Here is an 18,440-nt window from a genome sequence, read left to right as displayed (position 1 = left end):
AAAAACAAAACCGTGCTATGAGAAACCGATTTTCATTCACTTTAAAAGTGAAATTGTCATTGGGCATGGAGACTTCACTTTTTGGTTTTTTTTTTCTTTTTTTTTTTACGTTTAGCTTTATGTATATTTTTTAAATATATATTATTTATTTATTTTTTAAATATTTGTCTACAGTAAAAATATAAAAAATAGTTTTAAAAAATTCTAAAATACTTAGTCGTTAAATCTTAATACAAAATTAAAAAGATAAAATAATACAAATTAAAAAATATTAAAAAATCTTTTGATAATTATATTTGAATATTTAATTTGTTTAGGTTTATTTTATTTGTGGTTTAGTTAGTTTACTAACTATCAAGTATCACTTAATAAAATACTAAATTTGTAAAATCAAATGAAGAAGTAGAGAACGTTTTGACCAAATCGAAAGAAACTAACGAAAAAATTGCAAAGGAGGATGTCACTTTATTTCTCTACTGTAAATAAATATTAAAAAAATTAAATAATATATAATTAAAATATATATATATATATACATATACATATATATATATATATATATATATATATATAAAGCTGAATGTAAAAAAAAAAAACAAAAAGTGAAGTCGTCAGGCCCAAGGACGACTTCACTTTTAAAGTAAATGAAAACCAACTTCTGAGAGCACGGTTTCACTTTTTGGAAGAAAAAAAAAACCGGCATGGTGGAGAACAACTTCACCTTTAATGTTGTCCTCCACCCCGACGACTTGACCCTATTTTGCAAAAAAAATTCAACAGACCCAATTTTACAAATTTGAATTTAAAAGAACCCCTAAATACAAAAAAACCTACATTAACCAACCAACAAGGAAATTATTTTCAACATTTTAACTCATTCTTAAACTATAAGTCTATTTTGAAACTAAAAGTTAGAAAAATAATTAAAACACTATGATGATAAGTCATTACAGTAATAAAACTATTGTAAAGATAACATGGGACAATACGTTCAAGATACATTTGACACCTATATATACACTTAAGTAATCCTAACTCTTAACCAAAAATAGTTACAACAAATTAAAAGAAAGAGGTGAAATGAAAAGAGAGAAAATGAGTAGCTCCTACATGAAGTATTGGTATCATTGAATCTTTCCGGGAAGATGATCTAAAATATAATGTCCAATACGGCCAGTACGAAAAAGATTAAGCAACTTCCCAGCAACCTTGTCATGAGCATCTTCTTCACATTCACCCGAAACATGGAAAGCTTCCTGCAAGGCACTAAACTGCCTATCAACGAGTGCAAGCATTTCATCTTCACATTTTATTTCGCCTTCCAAAGATGAAATTGTTTCAAAAAGTTTCCGTCGAACATCCTGCACTATGCAGTCCTGGGAAACCAAAAGTTAAAATGCATGTAAACTTTGAGAGATTACAATTACTATTGTTTTAATCATACAGTAGAAAACATTACCTGTGTGTGATCTGTCTGGAATTGGATTTTCTTCTTCATATGCAACTCAGAGCTAGTCAACTGTTCTGTTGTGCCATTAAGGAATGATCTATCATTATCCTTCATAAATAGTTTTGCCCATTTCTTGTATTGGTCACTAGAGTTGAGTATAGCTAGAAAATATTGGGCAACTTCTTTTCTCCTGACTAAACAATCCCCAACTGCTCCTGGATAAACATTGAAATGAAGGTATGAGTGATATCATCTGCAATGACATACCATTTAAATCTAAATTATGCTTTATACTGCTAACTGTTAGACTACCCTCCATTTGATAAATTAACATCATTAGGACTTTGTTGTAAATAGTGAATTATTAAGATAAAAAGATTTTCAATATCTCCATATTTATTAGGAGAAAATATCTTCAAAAATCTTTCTATTTATTTCAGAGTATTTTTATTTATTTATTTTAGAGAGTTTGGTTCTTACACTAAATATCTTCTACAAGTCATCTCCCCGCAAGCCGAAATTATTGAAGGCCAGATTCTACCATCTTTTACACGTTAGATGTTATCCCAATTTTCTCTCTAATGATTCAGTTCATAATATTGTCTTGTGGGTCTCCACATCCATAGTAATATTTTCATCTTTGTGGTACTAAATGTATTTTCTGGTTGGCTCTGAACCACCCAACATTCTGGGTCGTCTTATATTTGCAGTGAAAGTTTTCCTTGAGCATTATTTCATTTCATCCACATGTGTGAATCTTACCATTTACACCACCCTCTATTTCCTTGTCATTTTATACTATGGACGCAAGATACTTGAAGCGCCACCTAAGGAAACAAAAACAATTGGTATATTGTTGATTGCTAACTAATTTTGTCTTCTGTTCTAATCTACAAGTATAAAAATTATGCAGAGGTTTAATAATATTCATTTAAGCCAAGAAACGGAGAAAAAGGAAAATCAATTAAACATACCTGTTAAAATTAATTTAGATAAAACAGCAACATTAAGATTCTCGGGAGATAAAACAGCTGGAGTGTCTAACACATAAATATTGGGATGGCTACCAATCTGAACGGAAAGCAGAAGTTTCAAAAGTGAGAAAAACACAAAAGACGTACTAATTCACGTATGAGTTAACGAGATGTAAAACAGGGAAACAGGTATGGAGATTATAGTAGCATAGATAGGCCAACAAAGTGCACAATGGACACCAACCTTCTCTAAACATTTACACGGCTATTTTCTTCAACTAGAAATTTATCACTTCTAAACTGTTTCCTGAGGTGCAAGTCATCTTATTAAATATAACAGCAACCATGCCAAAAGTTGATTCCTTTATTTTCTAAGTACATTCTCAAAAGTATACAACAGTTTTACATGTTGGAATACCTAGGAAGAACACAAGCAACTAACATTCTCAATTATTTTTTAAGCCTACCAACATGGATATCAATAGTGGATAACAGCCTATGGCAGTGAGCTGGAAAAACTGCCATACCATTATGGCAGATAGCATTGTAGAAAAAAAGATAGACTTAAATAATTTGTGTTCATAATTTCATGAATGTACACTTTTGACACATTAAAATACTAATCATCCTGCTACCCAATATAATTATTTTCCTTGTTTAACATTTGGCAAATTTTCTTCTCATTTCTCCTGACTAACATTTTCCAAATCTTTTTAAGCTCAAAAAATTTTTGTTTACTAGTTGAAGAAGTCCCTCTTTTCCTCATTACGATGATATGCTCTCTCCATATAATCGCCCTTAGAAACCCACTCATCTCCAATTTCAGCATCATTCATCTCTCCAACTAGTCACTCATTACATTCAGCAATATCATCTTGAGTGTTGGATTATACTTGCCATTGAAGTATTCCTGAAATCTTTTAATATTTAAGCCTGATTATTCAACTCTCCACTAATTACATTCACCAATCTCATCATCTTAAGTCTTTGATTGTACTTGACACAGACAAAGTCATGAAATCTTTAATACTCAATCTTATTCTGTTTTTTAGTATGAATTAGCAACATTGAGATCATAATTACAAGATATGAAATTGAATACTTGCCCAAATATGCTTCAATTATAATCACAACTGGATGCTCCAATTATGTTCACAACTGGATTCTCCAATTATGTATATAATACAACTCTTGTGAAAATGTTTATTTACACTAAACATCAAACAAAGTAAACATCAAACATGACCATCTTTCACAAGCATATTAGATATCTGGTAATGTAAGATGCCTAGATGGAGCAAGTCTGTGCACAAAAAACCTACCAAGAATTAAAACTATCATTCATCACTTATTGTTCTGTTAACATGATGAAATGAAATTCTTAAAAAAAATTACCCGAGGGAGAATGAGACTGCACAACAGAAAAGTTATAAACTGATAGTTCACATTATGAAAAATAATATAATATATAAAGAAAACAAATGGCTAACCTTAAAACTTCGAATGTTTTTAGTCTCTCTTGGTTCTGGACTGACAGTTGCATGCTTTAGCTTTCCTTTTTCTATAAAATAAAAAGTGAACAAAAAAAAATGTATAAGATAAAACAGAAAATTTGTGACACACACACACACACACACCGAGTTAAGCATGTCATTTAGCTTGCTCTACTAGAATTGTAATAATAATTTGAATACCTGCTGCATTGATTCTCCCCACTTGATGCAAAGCATTGATAAGTGCCGACTTACCAACATTTGGAATCCCAATTAACATTACTGTAGCGGTATAATTATTGTCACATTGATCATCTCTCTTCAGTTCACTCACTTGGCGTTGTATAAGGCTTAGAAGCTGACTAAAAGCAAATATCCTTATTAGTAATTTAGTTCATGAACAACTATAAAGTTAATATTTATTACAAAATAATAATAATAAATTTAAAAAAAAAAGTAATATATAACAATGCAAATAATTGCGCTTGTCATTCCATGGAAAACCTTTTACAAACTGGGACAAAATTTGTCTCATTTTACCAATAAAAGCGTAGGAACTGGGAGCTCCAATACCAAATATAAAAACTCACTAAATCAAACAAAAAGGTCCAAAAGGAACCTCTAATTGATAGATTTTGCTTACTGCTTAAAGGAGAACAAAGGACAAGAGGAGCAGCATCAATACAGTACAAACGTTTCATTGATATGTTGTGCTTACTACTTAAAGAGTTAAACAGTTTCTCAGTACTATTCATGTGTGCTACAGGCTAAACTACAGATGCGTCTTACAGAAATTTATTCAAATCAATTTAAACATGATTGTACACAGCAATAAGATTCAAAATTAGAAACTTGGTTCCATGTGCTTTAACACTTTATAAACAATGCCAAAACCATGACAAATAAGACCATTCATTCCTGAGGCTCTTTGGAAGAATGGAAAAAAAGGGAACAAACAGTTTACCTGTCTGATGTTCTCCTTGTTATGAGCATTGACTCCACAAGATACGCAGTTCATTTCCCTAAAATATTCCACCCATGCCTATTCACAAAACATTTATTAAAACAAATAAATCATTAATTAGTAAATATAAAAGTAATACAATTTCACTAATCTCTCGAAATAATTATCAAATTGAGCTTGTTTAAACTCCACTAATCAATTTGTTAGAATAGTTTATTGGTTTAACCACTAATTTGGTTAGCAAGTTAGCCTACATGGCATTATTGATTACTCTAGTTATCTTAGCTGTCCCTCGAGAGCTCTATGTAGAAGCACATTACTAATTTGTTGGCACACAACTTTTCTCATTTAATTTAATTTTCTTTTATCACCACTTTCAATTTTCAGTGCTACCATGTTCTACAACAAAATACACAGAAAACCACATTCCAAGAGAAAAACGCTGAGGTACCTGACAGTCCTATGTTATTTATGAATTTATTTATTTTATAAATTAATGTTTCATGTTAGCTTTAATTTCAACAACATTAGACCAAAATGCAAAGACTAAAAAGACATGCTCCCTCAAAACTTCTACTGTTATTTACATATGGATAGGCAGCAGAATTTCCCCGAACCTTCAAAACAGTTGAAGAAATAAAAAAGCTGAAAAAGAAGCCATACCTTCACATTCGATGCACCCGCAAGATCCATTTTGTTGAGCACTATGATTTGTTTATGGGGAAGTGGGTAGTTTCTGAGTATCTCGCATTCAGAGGACAAGGGAATCTGAAAAACGAAAAGAATAGGAGAGTGTGTGAAGGAGTTAAAGAAACGAATAATGATTGATTAAAATAAGTAAGAAACAGACCCTTGCATCTCTGACTTGGACGACGAGATTCGCCAACGGAATTCTTTCTGCGATTGCACGAGAAGCGGCGGCCATAAGAGAATCGCGCCATGCTCCCTTACTTCTCAGCTCTTCCTTTACCACTGTGCCAATTCGTCTGCCCAAACTCGTTGCTGCCATGCTCCACTTAACGCAGCATCTGTTTCGCAAACATGCTTCTCACACGAGGAGACTACACACTGTGACACTATGAACAATCAATACAATTTGTTATTTAACAGAATAAGAAAATATTGAACATTTTTATTTAAAATATATCGATAGGAATAAGTTTTATTAACTATATAAAAAAATATTAATAATATTCATATATATATATATATATATATGAATATTATTTCGGTAAGAATAATATTACAAAAATAATGTCCTGAACATTTTTAAAAAAGAGAAGACATTTAATTATCTTTTTTATTATTTAAATAAATTGTTTTTATTTTTTGAAAGCTAAATTATTCTATTATTAAAACATAATATCAAAGAAGTTACCAAATGATATTTCTTTTTATAATGGCATGGGTATAAATTATAGAAACACTCCTGTAGGACTTATAAAACCTTAAAAATTCCACAAGAAATCTATAATTATTTTGCAAAACTTACAAAACAAAAGCTAATATTTATTCAAAATAAAAAAGGAAATGTGTTTTACATGTTGAATAATGGTAATGGAAATATAAGGAACTAACGGAAGGAACTAATGGAAGGAACTTTAATAAAATATTGAACATTTTATTAAAGTTATTTAGGAAAGAAAAATAAAAATAAAAACAATGAGTGATGGATTGAGCAATTAATGGAAAGTGTGTATAGCAATTGCGGGGTGCAGGAGTAGCTCAACAACAAATCAAAAACAAGCGAGTAATAATATGAGTAATAATATGTGGAGGTGCATAGACATGGGTGTAAGAAATAAAATAACGTGGTGTGTGCAATAAACAAAATGTACGCTTTGTAAACCCAAATAGATTCAAAACACAAAATGGGAGGGGTGCAAAGATTGAAAACTGGGTGGGCGGAGCAAAAGCGTCTCAGCCCATCTTTAAAAAAACCCCTAAAACCTAAATTCTTTACACGTATCTTTCTTCTCCCAACCATCATCTTCAACGTAGCACAACAACCCCTAGCCCTGGGTCACGCACCTGCTCAACCTTACACGCCGGCGACGACGGCGGCCACCGTCGACGGAGCTGTCGGCGCTCATGTCACCAAATAGATTAATCAATGCATTTGGAAAATTAATTTGCAGGTCTAAATCAAAGATACACGATCCACGCAACAACCGAAACAATTTGGAATCAAGAACAGATTGTGAAATAATCATATAAATACCTAATCAAATAACACAAATGCCATACCTTATCAACTGTGAAATCGTTTTCCTCTCCTTAGTTGGCCTCTCACTCGCCGACGGTAACGGGTTTTTCTTCTCTGAAGAACCTTTCTTCTTACTCTTCTTCGCTGATCTCTTCCCATTAAAAGGGTGGTGTCTACATATCTATATTTATCTTGAAATGTCTAAGTCCTGTTAGTACCCAAAAACTCAAGAACTTAAATCCATATCAGCACCAAGACAAGAAGTCACAAGTTCAACTTCATCCTCTTTCCAACTGCACTCTTTCATTTTGTTTCCCTTCCAATTTCCCTGCCATTTCATCACTGCACTCCTCCCTTTTCATGTTACATCATTTGACACAAAATCACGCAATGCCAAACATCATGACTCAGAATGCACGAACCACTTTCATGGCATGGCATTTTCCTTCTAATTCATTTGATACAAAACAACATTGTGACAGAAATTACTTGATTCCACTGCCAGTTCTTTTGTTTCCTTCACTCCCCATTCTTACATGAAGCTAATTTCATCAACACATGATTCCAAACATGATCACACCTCAGAATACACAACCCAACTACTCCCAGCAGAAACCTTCACCCCCTTCTCCTTCATGTCCATCCTCACCCTCTGCGCCTCCTCCATCCTTCCCACACTCGCATACATCTTCCCTAACAGCACATAATTACCGGCATTCCCCGGCTCCACCTCCGCCAACGCCCGCGCCGCAACCTCCGCAAGCCTCAACTCCCCAAAATTCCTACAAGCCCCAAGCAGCGCCCCCCACGCCTTCGCCGTCACCTCCACCGGCATCCCCCGAATCACCGCATACGCCTCCTGCAACCTCCCCGCTCTTCCTAAAACATCCACCAAACACGAGTAATGGTCACTCCCGGGCTCCACACCATACTCCCCCCGCATCCTCGCAAAAAACCACAGCGCCTCGTCCGCCAAACCAGCATGACTGCAAGCCTTCAAAACCCCGAGAAACGCAATTCCGTCGGGCCGCACGCCGGCGGTCTCCATCCGCCGAAAAGTCGCCAGAGCCGTCTCCGCCTGGCCGTGCAAAGCGCAGGCCGAAATCAAACTGCTCCACGCAACCACGTCCTTGTCCTCGTCCCTCATCGTCGAAAACATCAAAGTGGAGCAACGAAGAGAACCGCATCTTCCGTAGGCTTCGACCAAGGCGCTGCTGAATTGGTGGTGCGGGTGGATGGAGTTCCTGACGGCGTAACCGTGGATCTCTTTGATTAGGTTAAGCGCGGCGAGGTTGACGCAGGCGGGGAGGAGAGATAAAAGTGTAATGAGGCGTGGTTTGAGGTTGTGGAGGCGCATTTGGCGGTAGAAGGAGATGGATTGGAGGGGATGGGAGGGGGCGAGGGCGGAGATGATGGGGTTGAAGGTGGAGTCGGTGGGGGCGGTGTCGAGGGAGTGGAAGAGGCGGAGGGCGAGGGAGAGGTTGTTACTGTGGGCGTGGAGGGAGATGATGGAGTTCCAGACGACGACGTTTCGGTGTGGGTGGGGTATTTGGATGAAGAGGTGGTGGGCGAGTGGGAGGGAGATGCGGGAGCCGTAGAGGTGGAGAAGGGCGGAGGCGACGAAGGGGTTGGAGAGGAAGGAGGACTTGGCGGCGTGGGCGTGGAGGGAGGTGGCGAGGAGGGGGAGGTTGAGGGCGGTGCAGGACTTGAGGGTGAGGGAGAGGAGGTGGGGGTCCATGGGGAGGAGGAGGGTGGAGTGGAGGTGGTGGAAGAGGGAGATGGCGGCGTCGTGACGAGAGTTGGACACGTGGGAGGACATGAGTTTGGTGTAGTGGAGTAAGAGCTGGTGGGCGCCGGAGTACCACACCATCGTTCACTGTCTGTGACGACCAAAGTGTTGTGGCTTCTCTATCAAAAACTTTAATCTGAGTCACGTTATGAATTTTGATGGATACTTCATTCATCCAATTACTCAAACAATAAATATTAGGTTACAAATTTATCCAGGTTAAATTTTTTAAAGACTATTACAATAAACACACACTAGACTGTGTCACTCATCTTAATATTAGACAGCCTTCTAATAAACGATCTTTGGAAAGATGGTTTGCTGAACATTGTTTAAATCCAATCATCACAATTATAATATATAGCATGCAATTTTGTTTTTTTTTTTTCTTAAATAAGGATATTAATAAAATTTAATGCATTTAACTAGAAAAAGGGCGGTAATATTGTTTAAGTCTTGGTTCCAATTAAAAAGAGTTGAACTTATGGTGTGAGCCGGGAATAGTGAAAACAGATAAAAATTAGTATTCACTAAGACGTGATTTCATAAAATGGTATTATTTTTCCATGAAGAAAATTTGATTTAGCACGTGGAAAAATAACTTAACTTGGGTCTCTGGGAAGAATTAGAGAAATCAGAATGTAAGTGAAGATTATGAGGATCGGCTTCTGATGGGATATTGCACCAAAGATCTTATCATGCTCAACAACTCTCCCCTTGTAGAATGGCTCAAAACCCAACAAGTAAGATCTTCCTTTTTCTATCTTTTCCCAATTTCAATATTTGATTGATACGCCAATAAGAATATATTGAAACACTGGTTTTTAGTGCTTCTTCAAACAATAGTCCAATCTTAAAGCCAAGAAAATAGGAAGCTATTGAGACTTTTCGGCATCTGGTTGGGCGGTGTTATCCCCAGTAACTGCTGTGAAATTGCGTCTTTCCTCAGAGGTTGCTGTGATAACTGGCATCCACACATCAGCTGTATCACTCAACAATGATTGCACCTGTGGATCTGAAGCCATTGAGGTCGATATCATCTCATCAAGATCATCTAATCTTGCTGATAATTTGTCCAACTCCTTGGCGATTTCCACCTATGCAGATAAACAAAGAAAATAAAATAACAAAACCAGAATGTTATTTCCTTTTGTTGAGGTTGTGTTTGTTATGTTCACAAAACTTCAAGTGCTAACTAACCCTCATTTACACTAATCATAATCCTGACCAATTAAGAAATAACATCATAAGAAAAGAAAGATGGTCGCTAATCCTAAGAGACAACGAGGAAATAAGAAAACTACTTCTGAGGATAATCTAAGATATGATATAAAATTTTCACATTCTAACCCATATCAACATGTATAAGAGAACTCTACATTGATTAATGGCTGACTATAAAGTGAAAATCACCTCGTTAAGGTGCTGGGTTGACTTTGAAGGAACTTTTGTAACCTCTACTCCAAGGGTTTCAATTTTAGAACGGAGCTCAACTTCTTCTTGATTCGTCAGTTCTTCCACCTATTTACCATAAAGAATGCATGAGTATATTATACAACAACCATTGTTAAGACATATTGCATTGGAAGTGAAACTGTGGATGGAATCCAGTGAAGAAGCATTTATATGTAACAATCTTCAATTTATGCAATAGAAATGACTATATTAAGTGATTTAGAAGTTAGCAATTTGTAGAAACAACGACCATAGATATTAAAATCATGAGTAAAACAAATCAAATTCATAGAGGTGAAAAAATTAGTCTACTACTCCTGTTATGTTTACAAGAAAATTGAAATCAAGTTAAATCTAATTATAAGAAACAGGGGATTAAGATCGTAGTTACATGAAGTATAGATCGCTTAACACTATTCAGATATTCTTCTCAGCCAGAAAACACTACAATACAGAAAATTCAGTTCATTACACTGTAAACGGTTATGTAAAATTCACAGTACAGATTCTTAATGTAGAAATCCACAGCTCCGTAATTTCAACAGAAAGGCTATATATTTTTTCTTTTTGTGTACAGTATACTCATTTTAGAGTCTCTGGTAAATATCCTAGAAACAGCAGCCTCTCCCATTGCAAGGGAAAGGATCTGTATTACTTACGTCTACTGCTCACAAACATGGCTGCCCTTATCATTTTGATACAGTATCCTCAAATTTGAACAGTTGAAAAGAACATCAGAAGTGCCAGTTGAAAGTGTTGACCACATGGACAATAATCCACTAATTAGATGCTCATTGCTCAAGTAGATCAAGAAAGACTTTAAGTGAAACCATTAAAAACTATTGATTGTACTACAACCCAGCCTAACGGAACGTGGTTTTGGCAGTCATTTTACAATATCCAACACTAGTGCTCCTTCACCTCCGAACTTTGAAAACAAACGATTACTCTTATCAATGATCAATCAATAACTTGGTCCAAACACACTATTAAAGGTAGATATAATTACGTTTTTGTTTTCCCTTGCATCACTATTATCCAAAAATCATTCATAATTGAAACATGGACAAAGGAGATATAATGCTGACATGAAAAATGAGTGATAGGTCATGAGTTGATGAAAAAGATGTGGCTATACGTCAATACGTTCACAACGATATTGTTAATTCCGGACAAACGTATTACAGTATTAGAGCTCTAGGGTGTACTAACTATATCAGATGATGGCACAATGAATGCAGACACTGGCTGCACAGTCAAAATTTTGGATGCTTGAGTCACGCAGCCATCGCAGATGCAATGAAAGCTAAGAAACACAAGAAATCATGCAGCTAGAAGAAGGATGATCAAAGGAAATCATTCTCAAAAGGGTAAGGACAGTGTCTGATGAAAATTGATGACCGCAGCGTCATGCTAGTTATTCTTTTAACTCATATCAATACCCATCAAATTTTTGTTTGATTTTTTTTTATAAGACTCTAATGTTTTGATATGATGGTATCTAACTACATCTCACAAAGAACGATTGACTTCCAATTATTCATCTAAGACTCGTATTTATCATACAAATTCAGATCATGACATATCAGAATAACTAGAAAATTGCTTTTATCTCCCAAATTCACAGATTTTAAGAACAAAGAACAAAAAATTACAAAGCATGATTGTTTTGGCTCTAGAACGATTATGCCCCCCATCTTCAAGGAATCACACAAACAACAACAGATAAATAGGATTTGCCATTTAGCCAACCACACAGTTGCAGTAACCCTTTACTTTCCACAAGAGAAACAACAAACTCTCACGAGTCACTACGAGTAATATTAAGCAAATAGAGGAAAACACACCGTTGATACAATTACATTCACCCTAACAAGGATTAACCACAATTCAGCAACCTCAAAAGGCATGATGAAAAGTTGTAAAAACAAAGGGAGTAGAATACAGGATGTAAAATTCAACTGGATTGAAGCACGAAACCAGAATAAAATAGCAACAGAAACGCAATTGACGGATCTCAGAATCATAAGATGGCAAACAGTGAGATACCGAAATGATCAAATTCCATAAAAAAGGAAAATTGAAGGTTAATTCGAAATTGGAACAAGATATTGAAAAACTAATAAGAGATTGAGATGAAAAGACGAACCTGCAGGAGAAGATTGGAGAGAAGCTGAAAGAGCTGAGCGTCGGGTTTGCCTTCCTCTCCCATGGGATTTCTCTGAAACCGCTCTGATTAGTGATGTTGTTGATGCTTTCAAAGACGCTCTCCCGTTTTCTCTCTTTCCCCCTGTTTTAGCAGAACAGAGAGGAAGTGAGAGACAAGAGACGGTGTGAGAAAAAAAAAAACATCTCTAAATTGGAAAAAACCTGATGAGATATTGACGGTTAATTGGTATTTGCATTTAATAATTTTAGGCTTAAAAAAATTATAAATTTTTAATAAATTTGTATAATTATTAAAAATTATATATTTTTTTATTTAAGCTTCTAATTTGATTTTTCTGTTAATTTTATTATATGAGCATTAGTCGGATGATGTGTCTCGATTTTGTCTTAGTGTTAATATGAAATTATTAAATTAATAAAATATAAAATTACAAACTTACGAAATTATGAAATTACAAAGTAATAAAATTATCAAATTATAAACCAGAAGATTATAAAATTATAAATATATAAAATTGTAAAATTACAAATTTATAAATTATGATAATTACAAATTTATAAAATTACAAAATTTTAAAATTTTAAAATTATTAAATTTGTTAGAAACTTAAAACTTAATTAAGTATTAAAACAATATGTAAGCTCCTAATGTAATACTCATATTAGTCAATTAAAACAATATATAAGCTCCTAACGTAATACTCATATTAGTCGAGGTCCAAAGTCGTTTTTTATAAAGAATTTTACTTCCAAACGTAAAGTTTGAATGACCTCAATTAAACTTAAGTTCGATTAATATAATAAGTTAGTATTATCTTTTTGTTATATTGTTACTATCTCATCATCCTATTATCATATATAAATTATTAACACATGTTTATTGAACCCTATATATATACTCTATAATACGAAGAAAACAACTTTTACATAGAATTAAAAACTTTATATATTGATACGATTCATACTTTTTTACTAACTTAAATATTGAAAAGTCTTTTACAAGTGGATCTCATACTTTCTTACTAACTTAAATATTGAAAAGTCTTTTACAAGTGGATCTCAGTCTCCCTTCTGATCTATTTTAGAGCTCAACCCCTTTCGCCGAATCAGACAACAATCCATTTCTAAAGATCGTTGACTCACATTAAAGATTCTTGCCATAGTCCGATAAGAATTCATTTTCCCCAAAATGAAAAACACAAGCGTATGAGTCTAGGATGACTTACTTGTAAGGGAGGACATTGGCACATTTGTAATTTGGCCTAATAATATGATGTGACCGTACTTTGCCTGACTGCATGTACTACATTATTTTTTATAGTATTTTTATTGTGCAATTTATAAATAAATGCATTAAACCTTAAACCTTTGAATATCTTTCTTTTAGATTTCCCGTCATGGAAAGTAGGTCATGAGACAACCTATTATTAACGAAGATGATGAAGACATGGCAGAAATAGAGGATGATTCTATATCAAAGCTTCTGATCAAGTTAAATAAGTTGCACAAAAGGCCAATAGAGTTACAATGGAAGTTAAGAGTATTTGGAATCGAATGTTATGTCCGATTGTACATTTAGTTACATGATGCAATGTAAGTGATTTCAGGAGAAAAGATGATAAATATTTCAATCATCAAACTATGGTTCATGTAAGTATTGTTTGTCTTCTATACTTAAATCTTAAAATTGCTACATTTAATTTATACTTAATGGACTTATTAGGTATATGAACACTATCATTGTGGAGTGAGGAGTTAAGTTTAACTAACAAATATATAAATATAAGGGTTACCCAAGGCAACAAAACAATGAAATAAACCTAAAAATGCCAGAATTCTTAGCTAACCCGAGAGTACCATAGCATAAACGTAAGAAGAACTTAAGTGAAATCCATTGCTTGAAAACTTAGAGAAAAAGAAAATGTTATCGTTCTCCCTTAGAGTTCTAAAAAAATCCTCATGTTATCCTTTCTTTTATTCTTAAAGAAAAAGGAGTGCACTATGCTCTTCTACCCTTGCACAATTGTTGCTCCAGGCCCAATATCAATAGCTTAAAAAAATTCCCAAAAGGCTACAAAAAGTTGACAAAATCTACTTTATGTTTGTGAGTGTGTGTGTGTGTGTGTGTGTGTGCGTGCGTGTTGGCCATAATAGAATTGGTGATTCTATTTTGTCTGCTAAGTTGGCATGAGTGCCCAACCCTAGCTCAACTTCATTTAGGTCATTCCTTGCGTAATTGTTGCTCCAGGCCCAATATCAGTAGCCCACTATCATTTTTTTTTTTGTTTTTTTTTCTTTGAATTTTTTTTGTCTTGACGCATTCATGGACCACCCAACCAATGTAGGCAAGGATAAACTTAGAAAATCTACCAACTCTAAGGGTGTATGTTTATCAACTTGGGTAATGTCAATGTTGATAAGGAAAATCCTTCATTGTAGGGAAGCCGAAGGATAGACTGTCTCAAACCATGCGCACACGAACATCTCAAAAGAAAAAGTCAAGTCGTTGTTCTTGATTAAACATTTGACCCCAGAAAAGCATGACACCCCATTATTCTCTTCTTTTTTTTTTAAGAAGTGAACTTGATGATTTACGAGAAGAACAAGTGACTCAAAATGTAACAACCTTTTTTATTTCCTTCCTCTCTTTTGCAGGACTGTTTATTCATGAGGTGAGATGCATGATATGGATTAAAAACTATATACATGCCACTATGAATAAAGACAACAATCGAATGCAATGCAGGTTTGTGGTCAAGAGACACTTAATCGCTTTTATGCTGATGAAATTAAAGAGCACCATGCATGAGATGCAACTAATTGAAAAACCTACATGAGATGTAATGCAAGTGCCTCAAGAGGCATTTATTCCCATAATATGAAGATGAAATGTGATACACTTATTTGAAAACACCATGCATGATATGCAGAGTGACATAATGAAATGCATATTTACGCCTCAAGAGGCGTTTATTTTCATGAGATGTGATGTATGATATAAAAATGCTATGCATGATTGTGCCTTAACAGGCACTTATTCACATGTACATTATGCACACCAAAAGATGACGATTAAAGCAAGCAATCTCCCTTTGTGCTTAACAGAGGTTTGGCGCTTAAGGTCTAAGGTGAAGTACATGCACTCACAAGGATGGTTTCCTAGTACCTAATGGTCAAGGTCATTAGAGTTATGGCCCACTCCATGGCCTTTCTTACAACAGTTGGTAGTCAACAAGAAGTGAGAGTACCAAAAGAGCAAACAAACTCTACTTGGGGTTCTCACAATGACCACTTGGGAAGTTCATCCATTGTGGCATTGCTACATAATCCCCTCTAATTCTAAGATACACAGACCCGGGTATAGGGCCTCACTCATGATATGCATAATGTGTGTGTGTGAAGGGAGAATGATGCATACCCAAACCCCACCTGCAAAACACCAGAAAATTTCCCAAGCAGATAGAGCAATTTCAAAATATCTATCAAAATGAGCAAAGTAATTCACACACAATTAATCCAAGAAGCAAATATGTACAAACACATATAAAGACAAGAATACACAAATAAAAAAAGGGAAAGGAAACATTAGGAAAATCACATCAAGTTTGCATATCTAATTAAATGGCTTGACTCTCTAGTGTCCCTAGTGGAGTCGCCATCTGTCGCAACCGGAATCGCGACGGGACGACGAACCAAAAAAGGAAAACGGGTTTGAAAAGAGATTTGGAGTCGCCACCATAGTTATTCTGAAAAACTATGGAAAACCATAAATATAAAACAAGTCTGCAAAAAACCAGATTTTGGATCCCGGAGTCGATTACGCGTAGGGAAGGTATTAGCACCCTACCGCGCCCGCCCGAAGACGGTACCTTTAATTAAAAATGCAAAGTTGATGTAATTTTCAAAATATTAATTTTCCAAAAAATAATAAGACAAAAATGCTAAAAAGAAACAAATATTTTTTTAATTTTTTAGGGCCCGACAAGGATTAACCTTGGTCCTACGTATTCTCATTCAAAATGAGAAATCAGGGTTACATAGTTCTTTAAAAAAGATATTTGGAAAATGATTGAGAAAATGATTAGATTTTTTGAAGGTGAACCTGACAAGGGCTGGCCTTGCTCCTACGTATCTCGCAATGGAGAATCAAAGATCACGTAGTTCTTATAAGGATTTCTTTTAGAAATGTTGATGTTTTTTTTTTATATTTTAAAATTTTATATTTTTTTGATATTTTTGAATTACTTGAAAATATGTGCCACACGACGCGAGCGGTCGGACAGACACCAAAATGGAAAGAAGATTATTTTAGTATTTTTTTTTTAAATTATTTGGAAGAAAGTGTCACACGACGCGAGCAGCCGGACAGACACAATAAAAAAAGAGAACGTTTTTATTTTTTGATTTTCTATTTTTGCAATTTTTTTTATATAATTTTCAAATATATTTGTTTTTTTTAATAATAATAAAATAAATAAAAGGATGAAAATATTTAAGAAGAATAAAAGTGAAAAACAAAATATGAAAGTGCATGAGTGATTAGTGGGGTGGGAAAGAGAAGAAATGAGAAACATAATATAACACATGGAGGTGTAAAAATTACCACGGGAGGTGCGGAGATAAAAACAGAAAATGGGATGAAGATGCTGAAAAGGCGCAAACAGTAAAAACTGGGGTGTAATTAGCTGAAACACAAAGAGGGGAGGTGTAGATATTAAGATGGGAGGTGCACGGAGCAAAAGTGTTGAGTGTTAATCTCCTTCACGTGCAGCCGCCTGGGTATTCATCTTCTTCACGAAACAGAAACCTCTAGGGTTTCTTCTCTTCTCCTCCATGTGCTCGGACCACAGCATCACCCTTAATTCACGGCCACGTCCTTCCCGGTCAACCAAGGATCCTATCACTCATTTCGGTCCACCAGAACACCACCTCCATCACATGGCAGGCCACCTGCGTCGACAATGCCAGCCACCGTCGAAGGTCACGACCTCGCAAGTGCTGCTGCCGCAAGTCCCGCGGGCCGGCGCGACGCAACGTTTCTCCTTGAAGACGCCGCCGACGCAACGTCTGTGACCGCCACCGTGAACGCCCACCACTGACGAGAGGCGACGCCATTCTCTTCCTTGTTTCTTCTTCCCGCGTGCGAGACAGGGCCATTTCTCCTTGAAGAAGCCGCTGGCAGCGTCTGTGACCACTGCCGTGAACGCCGCTGCCGCTGACGCAGCGTCTATGACCATTGCCGTGAACCTCGACTATCCCCTTCCGCAAGAAAGGAAGGTGCGCGACCACTCTGAGCTCGTCACCACCGTGCCAGCCACCGCGATTGGGTCTGCAACCATCACGCGGCCACTCCTCTTCGTTCAGAGCTTCGAATCGCCGGCGGCGAGGGTTTCTATTCCCTTAGTTTTTTGCTTTTGATTTGTATTGGGTCGTTATGGTGAATTTGAGTGTGTGACAGTGATGATGATGAATGAACGTGATTCTGGTTTGTTTGTGGTATTCTGTGTTTGGGTTCTGATTTGGTTTGGCAGCTTCTTGCATGGGGAAGGTGATGATGAGTATGAAATGAATGGAAGTGTTGCGGGGGAGGTGGTGATAATTGTTGGTGACCGTGTGGGATGGGTTCTGGTTTTTTCTGAATGAAGATGAAGGTTGATGAAGAAGGAGAGGATAATGAGGCTGGGAAGTGGCGTGAGTAGTGGCGCGGGGCTGATGTTGATAATGACGACAGAGATTGAGGGTGATGGGGTGGCGGATGAAATTGGTTTGGCTGTTATGTGTGCACATGCGGACGAGAATGGAGGAGAAAGTGTGTTTCAGGTTGGTTTGGTGCGGGTGAGAATTAATGCCATGTTTCTTATGCAAGTAACCTCCATGTCATGAACGTGTATAATTATGAGCATGATGAGCGTGAAAGGGTGTAAACAAAATAAGCAGGGG

General features: G+C 35.9%; 3 protein-coding genes across 5 annotated transcripts; all 3 read right to left on the bottom strand.

The window, feature by feature from the left end:
* Positions 1-911: 911 nt before the first annotated feature.
* On the bottom strand, positions 912-7,639 carry LOC114170666 (DAR GTPase 2, mitochondrial). Of its 3 annotated transcripts, none has more exons than XM_028056312.1 (9): positions 7,129-7,639; positions 5,732-5,957; positions 5,545-5,649; positions 4,882-4,959; positions 4,119-4,275; positions 3,915-3,985; positions 2,425-2,521; positions 1,460-1,665; positions 912-1,361 (listed from the first exon to the last, which is right to left on the bottom strand). In XM_028056312.1, exons 2-9 carry the CDS (start codon positions 5,888-5,890, stop codon positions 1,125-1,127), a joined length of 1,110 nt encoding a protein of 369 aa, XP_027912113.1. In that variant the 5' UTR covers positions 5,891-5,957; positions 7,129-7,639; the 3' UTR covers positions 912-1,124. The 3 variants fall into 3 exon arrangements, with proteins under 3 accessions (XP_027912113.1, XP_027912027.1, XP_027912102.1); XM_028056226.1 differs by having other exon boundaries at positions 912-1,376; positions 7,129-7,635; XM_028056301.1 differs by having other exon boundaries at positions 912-1,376; positions 5,732-5,949; positions 7,129-7,635.
* On the bottom strand, positions 6,671-9,246 carry LOC114170575 (putative pentatricopeptide repeat-containing protein At1g03510). The gene has a single exon (XM_028056118.1). It carries the CDS (start codon positions 8,955-8,957, stop codon positions 7,662-7,664), a length of 1,296 nt encoding a protein of 431 aa, XP_027911919.1. The 5' UTR covers positions 8,958-9,246; the 3' UTR covers positions 6,671-7,661.
* Positions 9,247-9,518: 272 nt separating this feature from the next.
* Positions 9,519-12,683, bottom strand: LOC114170958. The gene is made up of 3 exons (XM_028056325.1): positions 12,481-12,683; positions 10,290-10,397; positions 9,519-9,973 (listed from the first exon to the last, which is right to left on the bottom strand). The coding sequence occupies exons 1-3, from the start codon at positions 12,541-12,543 to the stop codon at positions 9,752-9,754; spliced, it is 393 nt and encodes a 130-aa protein (XP_027912126.1). The 5' UTR covers positions 12,544-12,683; the 3' UTR covers positions 9,519-9,751.
* Between the last annotated feature and the right edge of the window lie 5,757 nt (positions 12,684-18,440).

The sequence above is a fragment of the Vigna unguiculata genome, chromosome 1 (genome assembly GCF_004118075.2).
Source record: "Vigna unguiculata cultivar IT97K-499-35 chromosome 1, ASM411807v1, whole genome shotgun sequence".
Classification (NCBI taxonomy): Eukaryota; Viridiplantae; Streptophyta; class Magnoliopsida; order Fabales; family Fabaceae; genus Vigna; species Vigna unguiculata.
The sequence above is the reverse complement of the archived record's forward strand: the minus strand, read 5'-3'. Positions and strand labels throughout refer to the sequence as shown.

What these genes read in the sequence shown, in the direction of transcription:
- LOC114170666 (XM_028056226.1), bottom strand. Translation starts at nt 5,890, where the DNA reads ATGGCAGCAACGAGTTTGGGCAGACGAATTGGCACAGTGGTAAAGGAA. An exon ending in TCCAAGTCAGAGATGCAAGG is followed by an intron (nt 5,650 to 5,731) that starts GTCTGTTTCTTA and finishes TTCGTTTTTCAG; the next exon opens with ATTCCCTTGTCCTCTGAATG. An exon ending in ATCTAAATTAATTTTAACAG is followed by an intron (nt 1,666 to 2,424) that starts GTATGTTTAATT and finishes ATGTTTATCCAG; the next exon opens with GAGCAGTTGGGGATTGTTTA.
- LOC114170575 (XM_028056118.1), bottom strand. Translation starts at nt 8,957, where the DNA reads ATGGTGTGGTACTCCGGCGCCCACCAGCTCTTACTCCACTACACCAAA.
- LOC114170958 (XM_028056325.1), bottom strand. Translation starts at nt 12,543, where the DNA reads ATGGGAGAGGAAGGCAAACCCGACGCTCAGCTCTTTCAGCTTCTCTCC. An exon ending in TCTCCAATCTTCTCCTGCAG is followed by an intron (nt 10,398 to 12,480) that starts GTTCGTCTTTTC and finishes TATGGTAAATAG; the next exon opens with GTGGAAGAACTGACGAATCA. An exon ending in CAACCCAGCACCTTAACGAG is followed by an intron (nt 9,974 to 10,289) that starts GTGATTTTCACT and finishes TTATCTGCATAG; the next exon opens with GTGGAAATCGCCAAGGAGTT.